The sequence below is a fragment of the Bombus flavifrons genome, chromosome 14 (genome assembly GCF_040668555.2).
Source record: "Bombus flavifrons isolate JBK064 chromosome 14, iyBomFlav1_principal, whole genome shotgun sequence".
In the NCBI taxonomy this organism is placed as follows: Eukaryota; Metazoa; Arthropoda; class Insecta; order Hymenoptera; family Apidae; genus Bombus; species Bombus flavifrons.
The window spans coordinates 6,721,539-6,737,269 of NC_138455.1; the positions used below are offsets into that span (position 1 = coordinate 6,721,539).

Consider the following 15,731-nt stretch of genomic DNA (forward strand, 5'->3'; position numbering starts at 1 on the left):
TTACACATTACCAAAACTGCCTTTCTAGTAAATTTGTTTGTGGGGTTCTCTTGAAAAATATTTGCCAAAAGACTATCGATACCTCAGTTCTGAAGAAAAATTCATTTTCAACTTTATAGCTTCGTCTTCGATGGCTATTTGCATCTTTGTACTGAATACGTTCTTTCTCTTTTTAAGTATGTTCTATCAAGGTACATCCTTTTAAATAAAAATCAAGAAGAAAAATTTTTACAACAAAATTGTGCTTATCAAGCCTTTCCCCTGTGGTCTTTAATTATGATAAAAGTATTTTATATACCTGAAATATTTGTGCAGAGTATCTTTTCAATGAGTCCACGGTGTTGATGATTTAATATAAAATAGATATATTTAAACTGTGATACACTCATTTTATAATATAATAATAATAATAATAATAATAATCATTGTAATAGTAATAATAATAATAATTAATTTTAACAAACACAATCGGTGAATCGTAAAAACACCATAGTTGATGGCATACACCACATACGCATACTTGCACATCTCCGATCAAAGATTCGACATTCTTCGGAACGGAATACGTTTTTTAGAGAGTCACGGAGAATCCAACAATATCTTTGATTCCTTACGTGGTTTTCTATGAAACAATTCCGATGGAATGGCTGCTGAAGTTCAGCAAAAGAAACGAAAAAGAACACCCATGTCCCAACGTTATGGGCGTTTCGAAAATATTGAGCAGATAAGAAAATGCAAGGAAACTCTTGAACGATACCTTCTCAAAGTATAAATATCTTTAATTATATAATAAATCATTTCAAACGCGTATATAACACCTGATGATAATCTACGTCTTCAAGTGTAAGCCGTGTCTGTCATTTAAATTTTCATACTACTTAGAGAACTACATATTTATTAAATCGATCTTATTCTTTCTATCGAAATATTTAGGCTTGATGCAGACGAGATATGCTCGAAATCGAAATCGTAAGCTAAAATAATTAATTTTTTAATACATTTTGACATGTTAGAAACAAATCAAAGTATAGAAAATTAATTATTTTAGTCCATATTAATTGTAATAAATTTTAGTAGTATAGAAGGCAATAATTCACTAATGTTTAATGAGTTTAAAGCTCGTATATTGCTATTTGAATTACATAAATTCATTTAAAATCATGTAAGGAATCTATAAACTAATGAGACAACTTTTGTTAAATCTTTGAATTAAATTTAAAGATTTCCATTCACTATTTGCGATTTTGCAGCAGTGTGTGATTCAACAGGATTACGTTATTAATGCAATGCAGACGGACCTACTATCGAAAATATACACATTATTTTTATTATTACTAGAACTGTACCAAATGTTAGGGGTAAATTTCTAAAAAATATTAGCCTGGAATAAATTTCTAAAAAATATTGTTCTGGAATAAATTTCTACAAAAATATTGTACCGTATAAATTCGACTACTATGAATAAGAGGCAGACATTTCTAAATATTCCTAAGATATTGCTGAAATTTTGTAATAACAGACACGATCCAACAGAACTGGGAACGTAGATTATCGAAAGGTGAACTGACCGCAAGAATGATAGAAAACTCTCAACTTATGTTCCGTGGTTTCTAGAAGGCGGTAAAAAGAGTGTTCCTTCTTCACAACGGTTCAAAGTCCCCATGTCATATTTTATACGACACGTTCAGAAAAATGTAGAGAAGGAGTGCCCGACATGAAATCGTCGCTACGTATCCCATATAAAAATAGCACCAGAAAAATTGGTTTCCGCGGTGCCTTTCGACGGCACGCGACAATCGTAATTTATCATTTTCAATGATTCGCGACTGATTGACACGAATCTCTATACACGGCACTCGTTCTCCGGGCTCGTTCTCATGCGACTCTGTTTATTTTTCGTTACGAGACATGGTTAATATAGTCAACCGGATAAAATAGTCTTGCGTGTCCACACACAGCAATCGATTATTACGTGTTTCTTTAACATTCTTAGACAATGAAAAAAAAAAAAAAGGAGGAAGGAAAAGGACATCACGGTTCCTCAATTTTCCATACATACAACAACGATGATATCTGTGTTTCCGTCGATATTACGCTAAAAACGTAGCTTACTTTCCACTATGCTAAATGTGTATGTTAATACAGTTAATGATAGAGCGGGAAAAGTCGTGTTCTCCTCACGCCAGCTTCCTTCTCTCGTTTCCCTTTCTTCCTATTTTTATACGACAATCATACAGAGGTATGGATCTACCTTTCACGCGATCCTCACTTACTCTCTCTTCTCTTATCTACGCTGTTTTTATTTTCTTTAAAAGATTCTAAGATTTTGTGCTCCCACTTTCTCACGCCTTCATACAACGTACGAGGAAAGTATCCTTTGTTCTTTTTTTTTTGCGTTTTTTTTCATATTTCTTTTTCTTCTTTTTTTTTCTTTTTGGCAATCTGCTAACGGCCGAATCAAAGACCGTCGCATGGGCGGCGTAATCTACCGTATAATGTTAACGTTAAAATTCGCTGCACGCAATAGCAACGACTATGTGAAACAGGTTCTCTACGGATAATGCAACATCCTGATGCCTCCCATTTGCGGTACAGTAATTCATTGGATTCTAAAGTGGTGAGAAACACTTAGAAACTTATCGTCGAAATCATCGACCTACGAACAAGAGACTCCGCACACCGATTGGTACAAATTCACCTCAGACTCTTCTATTCTATTCTTATGAGCTTGTACCAATGGGTATTTCAATTCCTAAAGTATCTAAATTCGAAATTTCAAACGCTTAACTTCCGTTTAGCCCTTTGCAGTCGTTTACAGATTGAGCTTGTACATTGATTCACGGTTTTTAAAAACTAGATGTTTGTCGCATTTGTCGCTTTACTTATATTCCTAGATGAAACGTAATCACTAGACTGTAGATATTTATCGCAGATTTCTTGATTTTGCGAATACGATTGGAGAAACGAGCAGAGAGGCTCGTTTCACGTGACAAGTATCGACACGTTGACCACTGATGACGCCACGCTGGCGTCATGTGTAGTTCTCAGTTTTCGCGTTGACGAGTTCTGAGGAAGAAATTTTAGTCGCAATGGAAGCCTTTCGATATTCTGTGTACCTCTACAGACTATGAATATGCATTCCGAACATTTTTAAACTCCAAATTCCGGATATCTTCGAATATCTCATAAATGTATAAATATCTGTAGTCTAGAGATTACTGAACTGCAAAGAGTTAATTATTCTAATCGTACTACAGAGCTTTCAAAAAGACTTTCATTTGGCGGGAGGTTTCACCGTCCCCTAAGCAGCCTCTAACTTACAGAGTAGAAGAACGAGCTTCTCTAAAATGGGAGTGACAACCTCCACGAAGAAAGGTTCATCTTTCACGATCGAAGTACTGTACGGATGTTGCATATGTTCGTCAAGACATTTCGTCGTCGCGTAGACACATGAATGAACACGCGTACAACCTCTCTATGCGACGTGGAAATATCTAGGAGCTTAGATCGGTAAATTACACGGTAAAGTTAATAGTAAGAAAAAACGTCTACTTAAGAACCATGTACATAGAGTATTTTGCAGCGGTGATCTTGCAATGAAACTAACTTCCGTCATCGTGGAACGAGCGGTTCCGGCGTGTGATCAAGACGAAGTTGGTTCCGGGATTTTCTTATATCTACGAACGATCCAGCAAGATCGAGGACGCGTGGACCGTAGAATTCGAACCAGCAGCGTACACGTTCGACATCCACGGTCCACGTTTTAAAGAGTGTCGTTTGGCATTTAAATATGGCGTTGTTAAGTGCTCGAGATTGCGAGAAATCTTCGCGAATATTTCGTTACAAGGAAAGTGTGCGATCGATGTAATCCGAGGATTCGATGTTCTACGTGAATTTTCTTGTTGAACGCGACTCGTTCAAGTGGGCAGTGTGTTGTTCAGAGTCGAACAGAATTTCATGAACGAATCTCCATGTACGCTCCTTGCTGCGAATGATCTAACACAGTTTGGAAGTCGTCGAGTACAGTAATATCTCGTGCAATATACTCTAACTTGTGCTTGACAATAATTGCTTTGGAGAAACTAGTTAATCGAACTTATGATATCTTCATAATTTTATATAATAATATGATTAATTATAATAAACGTAGAAATAAGTGACTCATGCTCGAATCGATCGCACGTGTTCCTTTTCATACGACGGCTCATCCACGTGTTGGCGCAGGGCCATTTGTCATCATAGTTATTCTGTGTACTTAGTTGTTGTTCCTTGGTAGGCAGTTCACGTAAAAGACGGTGAAAATTCATAAGACACAAGCGGCTGAATGTTATATACACGTTCGCTAATTTCTGAACGAAGAGAGATTGTTCAGTGAAAGAGAAGCGTACGCCAGTGGGTCAACAAGGGAGGCACGATAATGAACGTTTTTTCTTTTAATATTAATACTGGTTAATGCAGACGATGATTTCAATCCTGTGTATTTATAATTAGGAACTGAACATCCGAGGTGAACTAAGAGTTTCACAGAAAAATTTCCTTGCAGAGTTTCAGGATTCCTCTCAAGCAACGATAAAACGTATAATAATCGATGCGCTTTCGAGAGTTAAGGATTAGTTTCGGCATGTGACACAACACGCGCGAATCTCGAAGGCGGATCGATGATAATAGTAGAAAAGACCTTGGTCACGATGGCATTTGATGGAAGAAATATCGCAGAAAAAAAAAACAGAAAGAACGGTGGTAAACGATATATAATCAGTCGTGTTAGAAATCGATTGTCCAACGATTAACATAGCACATACGATGAAAATCATCGCTTCATTACAGTTCGTCTCGTAATAAAAAAAAGGAAAGAAATAATAATAATAATAAAAAGATAAAGCGAGTAATGAAATAAAAAAAGAAAACGAGAAAGAAGGTAGGAAAAAAACGTCCAAGCGCTATTAAAACAAAAAAGAGAGAAACTGCAGACGGCAAAAAGAAAAAAAAGAGTAGTATTGGATATAACGTAACGTTTTTCTCGTGATACGCACGATGTCTAAAAAATAATACTAAACGAAACGAATCGCACACATTGATCACACTACTTGCGGCTCGCCGAAGGATCCATTTAGCCTACCTCAGTCTGTGTATCAAACTTGGTCTTTAATTGATTTCGCCGTTCGCACGGTCCGTGGCACGCTCAAACAGGAACGCTACAAATTAGACATAGTCTCGCTTGCATCCGGATTTCTCTTTCTTTTTGAGTGTCCTTTTGTAACTGCGGGTGAGACTGTGGGTAGCCACGCTACTCAGCGCTACTTTTGTGCATGCCACGGCACTTGTTTCCTAATTTGTGTCCCTGAAAATCATTAGGAAAGCATCTTTTATATCATTTACACTTTCTTAGTGGAAGGTTTAGTATTCTTACATTGATGTCGATTTAATATAAATTTAATATCGAGTATATCATAAATTTTGCTTTCTATCATTATGCGAGTGACTAATACGATATACAGCGATTCGAAGTACCCAAACGCATATAGAGAACATGCACGCAATACACATAGTACGTAAAAATATGTGAAGACCACATAGGAAAAATACGATAGATTCATTTTTCTAAATGTTTAGGAAGATGACAAAAATACATATAATGCCAAAGTCAAGAGGGAAGGTAGTTTTTATTGGTTCACAACATATATTGAATTTTAAAATTGCGCTTTCATAGAAGACAGGAAATGCGATTGATCATATTCTTCACCTGTGGCCTTCATATATATCCAAAGTAAAGGGCGTGTTTGTAAATTTCTCTCTAGACTCGATTTCTTTAGTCATGTTCAGAAAATTATGAATCTGCATGAACATTCATGGCGTACCAATTAGTATGGATTATTTGAAACGCACGTCTGTGAATATCGAAGTACTAAAAATTGCAGCACAACTCACCCTGGCCCAGGATAATAATAATAGGGAGGCGGTCGCTCGTATTCCGTGCTAAGCGGAGGCGGAGCGGCAGCAGCAGCTGGTTGGTATCCAGGAGGACCACCATTAGGGAAGTCACAATTTCTGAAAAAATACCTCTTCGATCAGCAAAACCACGCAGGAGAAATTCGAATAATGTAGCTTACTCTCTATTCTTCGTCAAACGTGTCGAATAACGAGCACAAAAAAAAAAAAGAAAAAATAAAAGATATTCTCGAAGAGAGTTATCTTTTGCCATAGCGTACGTATGCCTTAGCGAACAAACGAATGACGAAGCTGCTGAAGCGAAATCAAAGTAAATTTTATATACCGTGATTCTCCTGTGAAATAAAGAAAAGAAAGGTGACTCGAATTCGTAATAATACTTTTACGCATGCTCGTTTAAAAATCCTTGTATACGTATGTTTTATCGAACACGATTGGACTGATTGTGGCAATGGCGGTGTAGGTATAACGCTGATACCACGCGAGTCACTTTATTCGATCATCACGATCGCCAACAACCTGACACAATTTCTTTTTTTTTTCTTTATTTATTCCTGCGGAAGCTCTAGCGAAGCTATTTGCTTGCGACGCAAACAAGTTGAACAAAAAGAACGAACTAAGGAAAACGAGAAGTACGGAGACACAATTGATAACAATCTGTCTTGCGACTTACGTGCAGAGGCGTATCGAGAGACGCGAGAAGTTGCCCCCCCGCAAGGTTCCCACTCACCTGGAAATAACCGGGAAAAAAAGCGTGACCAACGGGGTTGCATGAGATGTATGGACGGGATCAAGAATAACTTGCATGGTGTCAACAACATTCTGCACCTCACAACGATACTTTTATAGGTTTCTGTCCTTCTTTCCTTTTTTTTTTTTCATTTCGATAATAGTATCATTATTTATGATATGGATCGGACCGCGCTGAATCTAACAAGATACGCTCGAACCCTTTACAAATACTCAACAAGAGTGAACGATATATTTTATTCAATAAAAGTAAAATTTATAGTAACATAAATGGATGAATAAAATTTATTTTATTCATTTATTTTAATTTACCAGAGTTATTGAATGAATCAAGTAGATACTTCTAATAATTTCTAAACTAGATAATTTCAAGTGATTCTAAGTGATTTTAAATACTCAATTTTTTACATTCATATGAAGCTACTTGACCCTTTCAAGATGTTCGATCTTCTGAATGATAAATACTGTACAAGGTAGATCATGCAATTCATACATCTTCGATGGTTGGTGGTAGAGCAATACGATGCGGGAAAAGACGAGATACTTTATCTATGATTAGGTTATCATACAAAGTACAAGAGACGGGACATCGGTAAAATTTTTTCTTTGTCCGTTTCGATTTACAAGTAGGGAGAGAAATAGGGAATATACAATTCAAGTCGTACATGGTTCGACAAGTACTTACAACTACATTGGGACTGTTGAAATTTGAAATGTCGCCACTGACCTGAACAAGTATCGTGCGAGTTTCTATACAGAGAGCTTGATCCCATCCTCGAGTTAAATCGAGCGGTTCGGAAGAATCGGTGAAAACAAAAAAAATGAGAAAAAGAATTTCGCGCGATGAGTGGGAACCCTGCTCACCGATGAAGGGAAACGAGAAAAAGGAAACGAAAGAAAGAGAGATAAATGAAAGATCGGTGATGGTGAGAGATCAGGCGCTGAGATACAGGAACCGAGAGAACAATAAGTTTGTAAGTAAAATAAGAAGAAAATTGCGTAACGTGTCACAGAAAGCTGTGTTTAAGATTTTTGCTCGGTCCAAATTGGATGTTTTGCAAGACTTACTGCGTTTCTACGGATATGCTAAAGACTTTATTGTGAGGTTCTGTTTTGGAGGGGGCGGTATGTTCGTGGCTTCGCCACGTGGGGGTGGAACTGTAAAATAAACCAGAGATGAACTAGTGAACCGGAGAAATGAAAGGAGAAAATCGTCGATCTCAAACAAAAAGACACCTATTGAATCCAGAATCGTTCAAGAGCGTGGTAGCTCGCGATACTCGCGAGAAACAACCCCTAGAGGTTTCTGACAACCCCCAAGAACGCATTCTTCGCTTCGCTAGATATGGACGACTTTTATTTTCTTTTCCATTCCATCTTCATTCAAATAATGCAAGATGACGATCCGAAATGAATAGAAAAAGAGAAGAGAATCTTAAAGCGGCAGCACTATTCTTTCAAACAAGCGCCTGTCTTCGAAATATTCCCTGATAAAGCCGTAGACTGAACTTCGTTTTGGAACACAGCGTCTCTCTAAAGAACCCTAACGAATTCGGCCAATTTACCAGCTGTTTTTAAAAAGCTTTACATGCTTGAACCTACCAGGTAAAATCAGAAAATGGACAGAAATATTTCTTGACTTAATAAACGTGTGTTTGGCTTCCATGAAATTCTGCCAATTCATCACTTATTTTTAGAAGACTCGCGTCGTTGAACTTAACGGATAAAATTAAAAAAACCAACAAAAATATACTTATCACGCTTTCCTGCTGTGATTCTCATAAGATAAAGAAATAAATCACAAATTCAGTGTGTTCCCAAAACGACGCTATGATTCAGCCAAGCTATCTCTCAATATAATTTCTTTCGAGGTGCTTTATCTCACGAAGGACGAATAATGCTCTCGCTTCAAGAAGTTTTCGACCGACAGATCCGAAGTGACTTGTTCCAACACTTACTTCGGCGCCACGTCAGAGTATCTGGAATAATGATGATAGTGGGACGTGCTCTGATGCGCTTCCGGGATTCTCTCTCGTTCGCTGTATCCACCCGCTGGACCATCGTAGCTTTCGTACTTTGCGTAAGGGTCTCTGCTGTGCGACACGTATTTCTTGTCGTGAACACTGCAAGGAAAATGAACGTTTCAGTAGAGTAAATCACGAGTCTCCGGGGCACTCGTCATGCGAGTTAGAGAGTGTACTATTTTGCTAAGCTGTTTCTGCGTGTTACGTGTATCATTAATCTCCTAAGTAGCTTTGGTACACGAGACAAAGGGCTAGCTGCCACGCCACTAAACTCGTACGTGTGTTCTTGTGTGTATGTATGTATGCATGTGTGTGTGCGCGTATGTGTTTGTGTGTAAGAAAGAAAAATTCCATTTTTCACACGACTAGTTAAAAGCTCCGAATAACGCGAGAGCGTTAGTATATTAAGATACATTAAATGTTTAACACCTTCTTGACTGATTCACATAATATATTAGGGATGATAAAATGTTGAATCACTGACTTACATGTTTGTTTAGTAGACTGCAGATGTATATGCAAATTGTATATGCTTCAATGTTTGTACATGCTTAATAATGTACATGCTTATATGCAAATTTCATTTGTGAATGCAATTGTAAATATGGAAGTTAAGCAGAGGATACCTTTGATATCCTTTGGATAAGTTTTATGTGTATATTTATAATATCTAATGCACTTTGAATATTGTATCTTTCTCAATATTTCATATATTCATATTCTGGATATTCTATATATGTATTTTTGCATGTCGTAAGCAATCTGTGTATTTCTACATCTCTTAATTTTTATATAAATGCACAAACATGTTCAGTTTACATATTACATAATATAATACATGTGATACAAGAAAGTCGAGAAGGTATCAAAGTTCAAGTAGCAGATGATTAACTATATATTTTAAAGATTTTATACCTATGTAATTGAAACGATATTGTGGGATCTGCAATTAGTGTCATACTGCGTATAGACCACAGAATTTTGTTGTTTTAACAATTGAGAAACTTTCTGGAAAAAGGATCCACAAGAGAGAATAATGAATTGAGTAAATTGTATTGCAAATTTCAGTTCTAATGTTTTAACATTAGCAACGTTTAAATTAATAATTATAATGACCCTTGAAAAATTTTAAATAGATAGTAATTGAATAGAAAGATCATTTGAAATATATATATTTATCACAGATATATAGACCCGTTTTTTAGAAAGGTTCTAAATTTTCTTTTTCCCTCTACAATTAGTTTCTTCAAGGAAATAATTCTGATTCCACAATACGTTAGCTAGAGTGCTCGTCGTGTTAGAATTAATCATGCAGACAAAGGGTAAAATCGTTCTAATCAATCAAATCACTACACGATTTCCCCCGGTACACTGTGTCTTTCTGATCGCGAAATATCTTAAGTTGGGGCGTGAAGAGTAGTGGAACGTGAAACGAACAAATATATTGTGTTCACAGCGTTAATGAAGGATTCACGTGCTATACGATCAACATAATTCAACATGCGAGCAACTTGGCTGTTCTTGTTGTATACTTACTGAGTAAGGGGTATGTTATCCCTGTCTGCGTACGCGTCATACAAATATTCACTGGAACGGAGCGTGTTAGCGGTTAGATTCCAACAACCATTCCACACATTAGACAGCTACTTTTAATTTAATATGAACTACTGCATTGGTACAATGAAGAAAATTCGATCGTCTTATATAAATTTACAAATTAACATGGAAGTACGCGGGCTGAAAATCATAGTGATGTAAGGTGCAAGTCAAGATTTTGAGAATTCGTACTTAGTTATGTATTTCAAATTTTGAAAGTATTATTCCATTAGTCTGACAATTACTCGATATGTTTTCACGGTTCGACAAAATATATATAATTTTTTATAATAATAAATGCAGATGGACTCACTTAAGTACATCAGAGCGATTCTCAGCTCTTCGACATATAAATTGAAATTATCGGCCTAAGAATCCATAAACTTCAAACTATTTATGTATTTAGTTAATTTGCAAGGTAAATCTAGACTTTTTTTATGTAGGTAATTAGTCAGAAAAATACAGAACAATAAATTTAGAAATATATTGAAGATATCGGACGATCGAATAATTTTCACGAAGGACAGAGTTTTCGAGCCAAACATTATTATTCTCCTCTTTCGTGATACGTTCTTGCGGAAAGAAGACATGTACGATAAACGCGACAAAAATCAGAAAACGATTAGTTGATAGCTCACGGCACACCGAGATAGAATTGAGAATAAAGGCGGTGAGCTTACAAGGAATAACGCGTTCATCGATTTGCACGGGATTCGCTCTACAGAATTGGCGATGCAATTTTGAGACTCGCTAAACAAAGTGGTAGGATGATTCATGCCGAGTAGAAAATATCGATAAGAAAGATATCGCAAGCGCGAATATGTGCATGCTGAGGATAATATGGAAGCTCGATTAACTACCAGATTGAGACAGAAGGCTGTCAACACTTTCTACATAGAGGGTGCTCAGAATCTGCTGGCCAGAAATTAGCGAAGAAAATCATAGAAGCGATTGTTTTCAAGTGGATGTATTGTTGTTTCTAATTTTCCTAATATTTCTTCGGAATAATCAAGCCAATTGTTTATCCTTAAACTAAATTTTTGAACGAACTGCAATTTCTTCTCTTCCTTTTCGATTTAACGAATGATATGAAATAATCCCGATCTCACAACAAAGGACAGTTTGGGAATTTAAAATCGACATGCACCGGATATCTAATTATATTTTGGAAACATTTAATAGCGTTGAATCTATCAATTGGGTTTGAACGATATAGAATGAGAGAAACTTACGCTTCGACTAGAGGCCCTGGATAGGGATCCGATTTTTGGTACAGCGCGCTCAGTTTCACGCAAAGTACTATGGTTGGGATGAAGAGAATTAGACACCAGCCAACACTCACCCAGAAACCATTCTGTGGATTACGAGTAGAAGTATGATACATTGTAATTTTTTCAATTTATAAGAATGATTATATACAGAAGAAAGTTGATCAACTGCTTACGAATGGATCTAGAACCCGGTTGCATCCCGCGACTAGCGTTGCATTATACGCGTTGGAGACTGGAGCACATCTTCCTACGTCCATCAGCGCGTGATGGATAACTAGCTCGAGGAAGTCGTCAACTTGACGAAGGAAAGCGTTTCCAAATTTGGTTGCCAGCTATAATAAAAAAAGCGAATTGTGACGCAATTACTTTGAAATTACTATCTAAATATTCTGATATATTTCCTACATTTGATTGTAACTTAAAAGATATAAATAAATAATTGTTCAGTTATACTGTGTACTTTCATTTCCTACACTATCAATGTGATTATTCTGAAAATGCTTAAGATTCTTAGGATGTCTATTTTTAACAAAGTAAAAAACTTTAGTATTTGATGATGGACAATATGTGATTATAAATTTAGAAGTCTATCCATCTTTTAATGAAAAATGCTTCAATACTTTTTCTTTCTATGAGCTTATTCTAAAGCTGAATGATATTCTTCCATATATTTTGGCGGATATCCGTCAACTTTAACGTCTTCCGAATATTGTTAGTAATTTTAATTGACGAAGAGATATTTAAAACCTACTTGTTGCACGTATTCTGGCCCGTCTTTATTTAAAAACTGCTGCGCCTTCGTCACTTCGTTAACCAGATTATGAATAGCTTCCGCCATCGAACTGTGGTTAAACTTTATCTTCTCCTCGAGTGTCACAGCCTTTGTAACCAACTGTTCGCTAAGCATTCCCATGGGTTTCACCAACTGGTCATGATAATATGCCAGATCCATTGCGTTTTTCTCCAAACTGACACGAATGTCCTCTTGCCCCTTGGGCAATTCAGCTGACACATCCAACAGTTGTTTCGCTAGATGTTCCAGATTGATGTTCGTGATATTATCTGCGAGGATCTCCACATACTGATAGAACTTGATGTCACTGAGACCACTTTGCGCAAGATCGTTTAATTTCGACTTTGCACTATCCGTGAGGATCACCACACCAGGTGAGAGACTGATTTTGCGTCGTAATTGTTGGATTGTGTTGTTGATGTCGTAACGGCCGGCGTATTCGCGTAACGAGCCTATGTCGAAGATGTTGCCTACCTTCAGTACATTGTACAATGTTTCGTTTCGATGGCAGTGTCTGTCATGAAGAAACAATGGAACTGTTTTTTATCTTCGATAATGTGAGAGACGGGGAAATGCAAATAGCGGTTAATAAGCATCTTCGATCGTAGATAATCTTTTATAATCTTCATAATTTTTTAATAATTTTTTACTATACACTTACGTGATTATATAGCTCATATTCACGTCAGCATTAGGATTCTGTGGATACAGCTTCTTTTTGATTTGCACAATTTCATCAACTAGGGCGAACATCCTATTATCTTGCGGATTCTTCAAAGGTTCACAAACAGCTCTTTGAACAAGAACACCAATGACCATGTGTGCTACGGTTATCACCATTAGAACGCTCGTTAAGAGGAAAATTATCCAAACAGCCCTGGGAAAATTCCGCAAAATGTTATCGATATCTCGAGTCACCAAATGATACAACAATTTTAGAAACGTTTTTAAAAGCTTACATCATAAGAAATCGTGCCCCAGATCCTTTGTTACAGCAATCGTCCCCATATCCATCAGGTCGCTTTCCGCAAATGCCACAGAAGAGACCGAAAGTCAGACACATTAAAACTGTTAGTAGAATTCCTGATATTCCAAGACCAAGATAGTATCTGGAAAAAATGCACATGTCAGAGAGAGAGAGAGGGGGAGGAGGGGGGAATAAATAATCTATATCGAATATTTGAGTATTTTTTAGTGAGAAATATTCGGACGAAATGTACAATACAAATAAAATGTTTTTCATTGTTTCTCACCTGTACGGTATATACTGATCCACGTGCTTCCATGCATGATCTACACCCTTCATGTCCTCGTTTATCTCAACGCCTATCCTATCAAGGAGCACTGTCATATTCTTCGCCAAAGCATCCATATGTACGCTGACTCTTCTAATACTCGCGCTTACGACAGGAATGGTCTGGTTCACGGCGTGTTGAATGTCTTTCTGAATCTTCAAAAACGACTCTTTGCCCTGGCTCACTTCCGACACGATGTTGCCTTTCATCAGCATTGTGATGTTGTTCAAAGCGGATGTGACGTTTGGCAACTGGAAAAAATCATGTACGATCGTTCGATATAAATGATCAAAATAAAAATAAGATTGTTCGTATCTATCGGAAAAAGAACGATTACGCCTGAGATGACACATTAAATGAGAACATTGTTGAACAGTCAGAGTATCGATATGGAGAGTGTCATGCTTGTGTCTATTTAAATGGCCAATCCCCAGGTATGTTAATGTTAACGGTATGTTAGAGAAAAAGAGAGAGAAAGAGAGAAAGAGAGAAAGAGTGTGTGTCTGTGTGTAACTGAAAAGTGCATTGAAATGTATCAAGTCTCTTAAAAGCTCTTTGTAGCAGACTGACGGAATGCATAGAGTGCTCAGCTGGAAACAAAGTACGTTTAAGATGTGTTCGACAGGTTTCAATTCAGAAAAACGTAGTAAGAGAAAACTCAGTGCAAAATAGGAAACGTTTCATTCCTTCTAGACATTTTCCGTGTGTGTTACACGCTTAATTAAATATGAGTTGTTTCTAAAAAATGTAAGTCTCCTTTCCTCGTGGCTAGGTTTAAAGTAAGGACAATAATTCGAAATCATTCTAGACGTCACACACTTAACAGAGGTTGTCAATTAACGATACACATATCGAACGTTTACACATAATCGAAAGTTGATCATGCTTTAGCTTATGACTTACAGACTGAAGCTATTTGGTGGTAAGCATGGAATCAGATAAGTTTACACAATAATTCTATTCGTAAACCAATGGCTGGACATCCATAAGATTAAGAAAACAAACTACGTCTGCTAGACCGCTAAATGTATAGTAACATCGCTCAGTTTTACTTTTACTAGAATTATTATTATATGAAAACAGAAAAATGATTGTCTAATTTCCATTGGTCTACTACTTGATTAGTACAGAAACACAAGCAAATCGGACAGGTTTATTAAGATTCATTTTCCTTTTTGTATAAAGTTATAGTATCAGCGAGACAAAAAATAAATAAATAAATAGATAAATAAATAAATTAGAAAGTAAAAGACAAAAGAAAGTAGTGTATTACTATCGAATCGATGCAGAAATGATGTCACAACTTCTATCGCGGTTTAATGTGAGTAAACCGAACGAGTAATAGTGGATTTTATAATAATCATCATACCTTCGGGAAGTATCGGTCCATGTACTGTATGCATGTAAAGGAAAAAGAAAATTAGATGCATGACGAACAATAACGATTGACGAACAGATACAACAAAGGCGGAAAATACCTTGTCGAACTCCACTTGAACCGACATTTGATTCACTTTGTAATCATGCAGCACCTGTTTGCAATTTTGCGTCTTGCAAGCGGCGAGCGTGTGAAGGAGATTGTTTTTAACACCTCGTACAACTGGAACGAATACAAAGTTTGCTAAGATATCGTTCTATTAAAATATTCACACCTTTGTTAAGTATTGAAACGCTTATAGGGAAACAAGGGCAGATCTGACTATATTAATAGGAAATTATTAAAATCTTTGAGAATTGTCGATTCATTTGGAAGTTTAGATTGTATAGAATTTCATACGATCCGAATAAGTTACCCGGAAAGTATTAAAATATTTAGAATTTGGAAGTTTAAACTATAAAGAATTCATATGTTTGCTATGCTAATAATAATTCCATCAGTTATATAATGTAATAAATTTCTTTAATTATGTCTACTGTATATCGCGATTGTGATTGATTTAGTTAATTTTGATATTCGTATTATTAAATTTTCTACGATATTTGTATTAATATTGTAATTGGTAAGATATCTGTTGTGTCTATGATATTTATAACGTGTTATATTTCTTCTACT

The 15,731-nt window shown here is 36.4% G+C and overlaps 1 protein-coding gene across 6 annotated transcripts in view; it reads right to left on the reverse strand.

The window, feature by feature from the left end:
- Positions 1-341: 341 nt before the first annotated feature.
- Positions 342-15,731, reverse strand: part of LOC138186703 (prominin-like protein) — a 71,808-nt gene continuing 56,418 nt past the window's right edge. Inside the window, exons 4-16 of one of the 6 annotated variants that reach the window (XM_069126807.1) lie at positions 15,157-15,278; positions 15,048-15,071; positions 13,637-13,929; positions 13,343-13,492; positions 13,045-13,260; positions 12,342-12,897; positions 11,764-11,922; positions 11,552-11,673; positions 10,260-10,310; positions 8,658-8,822; positions 7,768-7,857; positions 5,929-6,048; positions 342-5,341 (exon numbers count right to left, since the gene is read on the reverse strand). In XM_069126807.1, the coding sequence (XP_068982908.1) occupies positions 5,329-5,341; positions 5,929-6,048; positions 7,768-7,857; positions 8,658-8,822; positions 10,260-10,310; positions 11,552-11,673; positions 11,764-11,922; positions 12,342-12,897; positions 13,045-13,260; positions 13,343-13,492; positions 13,637-13,929; positions 15,048-15,071; positions 15,157-15,278 (2,081 nt within the window). In that variant the 3' untranslated portion in view covers positions 342-5,328. Of the gene's footprint in view, positions 5,342-5,928; positions 6,049-6,622; positions 6,680-7,767; positions 7,858-8,657; positions 8,823-10,259; positions 10,311-11,551; positions 11,674-11,763; positions 11,923-12,341; positions 12,898-13,044; positions 13,261-13,342; positions 13,493-13,636; positions 13,930-15,047; positions 15,072-15,156; positions 15,279-15,731 lie in introns of those variants that run through there. The other 5 variants (XM_069126808.1, XM_069126809.1, XM_069126810.1 and 2 more) reach the window with 5 other exon arrangements.